This window comes from Macrobrachium rosenbergii, chromosome 30 (genome assembly GCF_040412425.1).
Source record: "Macrobrachium rosenbergii isolate ZJJX-2024 chromosome 30, ASM4041242v1, whole genome shotgun sequence".
NCBI lineage: Eukaryota > Metazoa > Arthropoda > Malacostraca > Decapoda > Palaemonidae > Macrobrachium > Macrobrachium rosenbergii.
The window spans coordinates 10,866,001-10,873,500 of record NC_089770.1 but is presented as its reverse complement, the minus strand read 5'-3'; the positions used below and the strand labels follow the sequence as shown (position 1 = coordinate 10,873,500).

The 7,500-nt window shown below is 38.5% G+C and overlaps 1 protein-coding gene across 3 annotated transcripts in view; it reads right to left on the bottom strand.

Annotated features, from left to right (window-relative positions):
- Positions 1-82: 82 nt before the first annotated feature.
- LOC136855029 (facilitated trehalose transporter Tret1-2 homolog) overlaps positions 83-7,500 on the bottom strand; it is an 8,325-nt gene continuing 907 nt past the window's right edge. The window contains exons 2-8 of one of the 3 annotated variants that reach the window (XM_067131750.1): positions 7,431-7,500; positions 5,842-5,973; positions 5,330-5,449; positions 4,579-4,702; positions 3,127-3,300; positions 2,729-2,863; positions 669-1,607 (exon numbers count right to left, since the gene is read on the bottom strand). The exon at positions 7,431-7,500 is cut by the window's right edge and continues 3 nt beyond it. In XM_067131750.1, the coding sequence (XP_066987851.1) occupies positions 808-1,607; positions 2,729-2,863; positions 3,127-3,300; positions 4,579-4,702; positions 5,330-5,449; positions 5,842-5,877 (1,389 nt within the window). In that variant the 5' untranslated portion in view covers positions 5,878-5,973; positions 7,431-7,500 and the 3' untranslated portion in view covers positions 669-807. Of the gene's footprint in view, positions 1,608-2,728; positions 2,864-3,126; positions 3,301-4,578; positions 4,703-5,329; positions 5,450-5,841; positions 5,974-7,430 lie in introns of all 3 variants that reach the window. The other 2 variants (XM_067131749.1, XM_067131752.1) reach the window with 2 other exon arrangements.

Here is a 7,500-nt window from a genome sequence, read left to right as displayed (position 1 = left end):
ATATATATATATATATATATATATATTTATTTATGGGGCTATAGTAATTCCCTGGTATCGATCTTGTGGTTAACTCAAGTGATAAAATATCCATTTTATTTTCAACGTGGCATATTATACACAAATTTTGATACCCGGAAAAGATGTATATAACTTACTATAAAATACATACGAAACTCTTATACTCTAACAAAACAAAAACACTCCAGGACATTTTCAGCAATCCTGGAAACTTCAGTTTATGTTTTTACTAAAAGTACAATGGTAGTAACATACTAGAACCATGTCCATGTACGCATGTTTTCATGCATTCATACAGGCATATACATACATTCAAATATTCATGCATGCATGTATTCTATACTTGTGCCCATTCACTGGACAGTGTGAAGAAACCGATTAGAAAAGTATCTTGAAAAAAAAAACAAGGAAGTCCGGTTACACCTAACCTTACGATTACCAAGGTTTCTGTAACGGCTTCTGAAGTGACCTACTTCTGTAACAGGATCATCTGCCTGTATGTCTCTTTCCACTTCGTCTTTTCCTTTTCACTTTCTATAACCTTTTAATGGTTAACTTCCTGTAGGCATAGCACTTTGAATGGAATCGATTGTCCCTGAATTGTTGTCAATTCGTGCCATCGCAAATAGGACTATGTGCGCCCCTTGGCTAATATATTAGAAGATAAAATACTATGGGTAAACATGATAAAATCTAACAATAGCTTTGAGAGATTAACCTCACGAATGTTGTGCATATATCTTCGGAGATCTTTTCAAAGGCCCTTTACATAACATTATGAGAACTTTACTGCTCCTTCTCCTTGGCAGCGTTTAGGTAGAACCTGTCCATTTGGGCAGCCGACTGACGGTGAGTTTCTGGCATGAACCTCTGAATGACATATCCATTGAAGAAAGTGAGTAACGCATAACACAGGAACGTGGTGTGAATACCCAGTAAGGACACGCTCCACTGGAACGTCTTCGTCACCACGAAGGCTGATATCCAGCTCGTGGTAACGATGAGAGAAGCCCCCACGCCTCTGACTGAGCTGGGCAGCCCTTCTCTAATGAAAACCCAAGGCACGGGTCCCCATCCAAGGGAAAGGCTGCACTTGAATGCCATCAGAGCCAAGAGTGGAATGAAAGTGCACTCCTTGATCACCGCAGCTAAGGAACCGCCCAATTCCCTAGTCCAGAAGAAGGCACTGAGGACAGAGAGGCATATTGTCACCCCAATCGACGACCTGGCGATCATGGAGCGCCTCGAGTACCTCACTGCGCAGTAGAGGCCAATGAAGGTGCCCAGAAAATCGAAGATACTGAGGAGGGAAGAGGCAGTCTTTGCATACGCGGAATCCCCAGCCGCTTCGAAGATGGACGACGCATAGAAAATAACAGTGCTGACTCCTGTGGTCTGCTGGGCCAGCATCAGAGCAGCACCAGTGACAACAGGCCATCTGTTGGGAGGACGAAGCACATCTCCCAGGCCAGCTCTCTTGGTCTTGACGCTGCGGCAGCTTTCGTCTAAGGTTTCCTGCTCCTTTTTGGCAGCTGCGGAATCTTGACGGAGTTGTTTCAGTGAGCTTAAGGAAGATTCTCTCCTGCCTAAAGGAAGCGATGAGAATGGAGTGAGTACTGGTCTTGTATTTCACTACTTCGGTGATCTTTATTTAGTGGCTAGTTCATCTCGTAAGCCCGAGACTAAAATAACTATAATAGCTGGTGAAATTGTCATTTCGAAGTTAATAATGGTAATTTCTAGGTAAATACTTGCTTAAACAAAGGTTCCTAAGTGTAGGTGATATATAAGTTGATATGGGCCCATTACTAGCTTCTTCCAGCTCTGATTAGATCTCTCCTTATCGTATAGATACAGGATACATTCAGTGATCACCATGGGAGATTAACCCCTAGCTATCTGAGTTGGTAATTAAGGGAGCAACCACTGATAAGAACTCTCTGATTTTAAATTTTTTTTACTTTTAGCAGAATATTTCAAAACTATTAATTGCAAATACAACCAGCCTCTACAAGACAGAACTTTCAAAAAATGATAAAATAAAGATCAAGTTAGTTTAAGTTTCCCACTCAAGGGAAAACTAACCTCATTCCTCTCCCTTCACTTCATCTCTTAATCCATATCCATTCAGAAGACAGACAGCAATTCAGTAATACAAACATTTTTGTGTGGTGAATACTAAAATGGAACATTAAAAAACAAAAAGTCCCCAAGCTTCAGTTATCACAAACGACTCACTTTTTCTAACACAATGCTTTTAACCATCCCACTGGGGCACACACAGAGACCTCATAACATGCTGTTGTAAGTCCACAAGTACCATGCTAGTGAACAGAGAATACTAATGGGAGAAATATGTCTTCTGGACTGCATTGTGTATTAGGTAGTGTATTAGGTACTTGGGGTTAGCTGACTTGGGTAGGTTACAGCTAAGATAGAGGATGGTATGGGCATGCAACTTCACACCTTAGTAATTTGCTGAGAAACAGAAGGATAACACCTTCTGAAGCCCTCCTCCGAGGGTAATATATATATATATATATATATATATATATATATATATATATATATATATATATATATATATATATATATATGTGTGTGTGTGTGTGTGTGTGTTTGTGTTTGTATGTACATCCAACATTAAAGGCATGGTAAACAAAACGAACAACACAGCAGTCACCGCCACATTCAGCTTTCAACCTACCTGAACGTGTAAGGAAGTAAGGCGTTTCAGGAGTGGGCAATAAAATCAGTGCTGACGGCAAGGATAGTGCGCACCCTACCCAGGCCAACGGACGCCATGATAAGTAATTCCCCGTGAGGTAACCCACAGTAATTCCTGAATTACAAACATTAGAAATCTTTATAAAAAATGATATTATTACTAAAGAACACTTACATTGTAAAAGGTCCTGTATTGTCTCAGTACAAGTAAGTTGTCAGACAGAGCAGGCCTCATGCCAGAAGAAGTTCTTTCCCTTATGACCACTTCATAATCAGTATATAGGAACAAAAAAGGACTAACATATTGATTACTGGAACGTGAAAATATCAGAAAATAAAACAATGAACTTTTCTACCAAGCAAAAAGTAGGCACTTACCTACATTACGAAGAACTGCAGGATAAAATGCCGCTTTGGCCCTTAGTTCAAGCTGAATGGTCTCTGCCATCAGTACAGGTCCAGCAACGGCCTGGAAGCCCACGCACACTCCCGTAAGCATCCTCCCAAATATGACGCCCTTCACGGTGCTGGAGGTGGCGATGATTGCCCAGGCTGTGTGTGTGAGAGAGAGGTGCATTTCAGGTTCTACTCTTGAAAGGGTTAAGTAGCATTGTGCATGGAAGAATTTGGGGTCGAACATTTGTGCAAGAAACTACTAACCACACCAGTTTATATTTTGGTTCAAATTTTACTTTTGATGAGCACTGATGTCTGTGTTCAATAATCACACTTCTGACAGTTATGATAAAACCATCAACACGAAAAGAAAGTGAACTCATAAGAACAAGTCTATGAAATTAAGAACAATAAGTGCCAATACTGACAGTGGGCAATTGGAGACACTTGATTCATACAGGCAATTAAAGCATATAGAACATATAATTGTAAGATGAATGAGGAGATGAATCATAGAGTAGGTGATGGAAGAAAGGTAGCAGGATCTTTGCTAATAGTTTGTGAGATAAAGTTATCAATTTTCCGGGGACTATCGAGCCAAATCTCATTTGTGTCAACAAAGTGCAGGTACTTAACGTGAATGAAAGGAAAAGGATGAAAGCTATAGAGGTGAACTATCTGGATAGTACTTGTGAAGTGAGAAGGGTAAAGAAGACATGTAAAGAATATATAATTATGACAAGTCCGTGATAAGAAACCTAGCGTTAAGGAAAAGACAGTTCAGTGTGTTTCAAGGTGGTTTCTTCACATGTTGAGAATGGGAGAAAAGAAGTTTAAAAGTGCGTGCATAATTTGAAAGTGTTAGGTGAATGGTTTGGTAGAGATTTTAGAACAGAAGGACCTTTAAATCCATGAAGCAGTTTAGTATATACAAGTCAGAGACAAGCTTTCTGTGAGCTTATGGGTAATATGTACTGTACTAGTTCCTCGTTAGGCGAGTCGATAGAGTTGTGGGCTAGCACTCGCTAGGCCCGCGTTTGAGTCTCCGGCCAGCTAATGAAGAATTAGAGGAATTTATTTCTGGTGACAGAAATTCATTTCTCGCTATAATGTGGTTCGGATTCCACAATAAGCTGCAGGTCCCGTTGCTAAGTAACCAATTGGCTCTTAGCCACGTAAAATAAGTCTAATCCTTCAAGGCCAGCCCTAGGAGAGCTGTTAATCAGCTCAGTGGTCTGGTAAAACTAAGGTATACTTAACTTTTAACTTATGTACTGCACTGTTGTTGGACCTGTCTGGTAATATGAAGCCAATGACACTGGACTGTGTAGTAACTATATATATATATATATATATATATATATATATATATATATATATATATATATATATATATATATATATATATATATATATATATATATTATAACTCACCTAAAGAGAGAGGGAGAGAGGAGAGGATGATCATGCTTCTCCTGCCGAAGGTGTCCAGCAAAGGGCCCGCCGCCAAACTCCCAAGGACCGCAAATGCAGGAACCACAGAGCCTATCCACGATCCCTGGGGAGTGAAGGAGGAAGGATATCTCAGTGCAAGGACGATTTTTAAGGGGAATGAAAGCACCCTGTAAGGACTTTTATATATTAATAGATTTAATAAATAATCACCAGCTTAAGGAAAAAGGCTCCTGACTTTTGCCAATAGTAAAAATTCTCAGAGTATAAATCTCTTAAGAGCCAATTTTACCAATTATTTGTGAATAAGTTATTGATGTCATGCTTGGAGAAATTTCTAAGAATTAATGGGGTGTTTGAATGGTAAGTGAAAAAAATTGTTTACCAGTTTTTTATGCAATCCATGGATACAAATTATTATAGATACTTATTGTTATTATTCAGAAGACGAACCCTATTCATATGGAACAAGCCCACCACAGGGGCCATTGACTTGTAATTCAAGCTTCCAAAAAACATGGTGTTCATTAGGAAGAAGTAAGAGGAGGCAAAGAGGAAAGTTGATCATGTATGATTCTATATAAATTAAATTAATATTTAATTTCTTTTGTCATTTTTATATCAATTATTCAAAAATAAGTCGAATGAAAAACAACGTTGGTCTACAACGAGGCCCCGTCGTGTACTACAGTATAGTACTAGCGTTTCCTTCCTGTGGGTGGCTTACGCTTACATCTTCTTTCGTGATGGTGAAGTCTGGGTCCTTGTGCATGGAAGGCAGAGCAGGGGAGGTGAAGGCCAAGCTCACGGATGCTGTGAAGGCGATAAGGCCCACAGATGCGGCACACAGCATCTGCAATCCGGAGAAGGATCGTGAGCATGCGCAATGGCGCACTGATAATACGTGCACGAATATGACGTAGATCCAGGAATCTAAGACATGATATATGAATGTCTCTTCATTCTTTTAGTTATAATACCTGCTCAAAATCAAATAATAAGTTTAATTTTAATCAAAATCAAAGACTAAGTCTAATTTTAATTCAAAATTAAAGTCTAAGTCTAAATAAAATCAAAATCAAAATCTAAGTCTAATTCTAATCAGAATCAAAGACTAACTAATTCTAATCAAAATCAAAGTCTAAATCAAATTCCAATCAAAATCAAAAACCAAATCTAATTTCAAACAAAATCAAATATTCAGTCTAATTTTAATCAAAATCAAAGACTAAGTCTAATTCATACCTGATAATACACGTGATTTCCTGTGGAAACGGCCATTTTTCACTATCTACCGCCTAGACGTATCTAACAGGTGTTTAAAGGGGAAGGCTGTTGCAGGTGCGCAGCGGTACCAGTTGTCACTACCAAGCCGTACTAGAACAGAGGGAATCTACTCAGGATAAGCTTACATTTAGGGTCGTTTCGTCCACGATTCTACAGTTAACGCATGAATGTGGCAGCGAGTGTCGTTTTGGGAGCCACCCCGTTACAGGAAACAGCTTAATTTTACATACACACATATATAAAAATATATATATGTATATACTGTATATATGCACGTGTGTGTGTAACGAAGCAACATGGAATAAAAATGAATACGACAGATTAAGGTAAACCAAACCAGAAAATCTCTGGTCTTGTTTTTTGCTAATATAAGTTTTATAGCCCAGACTCACGTTAAAAATTGACATAAACAACGGAGTATTTACTAAGGTTACCAGTTTTCCATTTGGTTTAACTATTTCGCAAAATACCCCCATAAAATCCTCTCGGAATTATAAGCGAAAACAGTATAAAAAATGATTCGATAATTAGTAACTCCCAGATCGTATTTATTGAACAATGAACATTTATCATTGAAACCCCTCTATGAAGGTCAACCTAGGTCTTCTAACAAAGGTTCATCTTTGGCTCGATAGTTGCACAGTCACGTGGGTGGATGATATCGTACACGAGAAGAATGGAGAGAGACGCACTTCAGCATATATTCAACCAATCTTATATAAAAATACTCACAGCAAAATAAGAAGACACCAACATCTCCGGGAGGAATTCTTACGTTGCGGTGACTTGTCAAAAGAGAATTTCTAGGAATAATTAATAGATTTTGGTTGCCGGCACAAAACGGGCAGGTTAGAACTAGTACCATGATTCATACTGCCCACGCAATCGTCTGGGGTAGGACATTAACCCTTTCAAGTTTTGGATACTTGCACAAAATATTTGTAATGATATTTAATGGCTTAATTGTACGACATCAGAATCTCAGCATTTAAGAATAATATGTAGTTTTACGTCAATGGAAACTGGAAAACTTGTTTAGTAAGCTTCCAGAGAAGAAGTAAGACTATATATAAGACAATCAGATCTACGAGAAGAGAATTGCACCAAAATACAAGTGAAAACCACACACACACACACACATACATATCTTCGGTAGTAATCCACAAACAAAACACACAATTTACTATCTCATAAAACTAATCCCACATCCCAGCCAGGCCACTATCTGAAGACAAGATTCTCAGCAAGTGAAGTTAAACAAAAGATGCTTCACTAATCCTCAGAGACCCAGATGAGCTGTCCATTTTCATTACAATTTTAAGTTTCATCAGATGTTGTTTGGCATAACTTCAAACTGTAAGTTTCATTATACATCCGATTTCACAAAATGAATATAAGCATCTGGGATATGATACATTCGTCCTTTAATGATGACAAGTGAATACAGAATACTTCCCCCACCCTTCAGTACTACCATTAGGCCTACACATTTTCATGACGAGTATGTTAATAGTTATATACAATTCAGTTTTGCCAGGACTACTTACGTCTGCTCTGGAAATATTCAGAACAAATAAACTGCTGGACAGCAGGGAGTTTCCTAATCCAGGTGTGTCA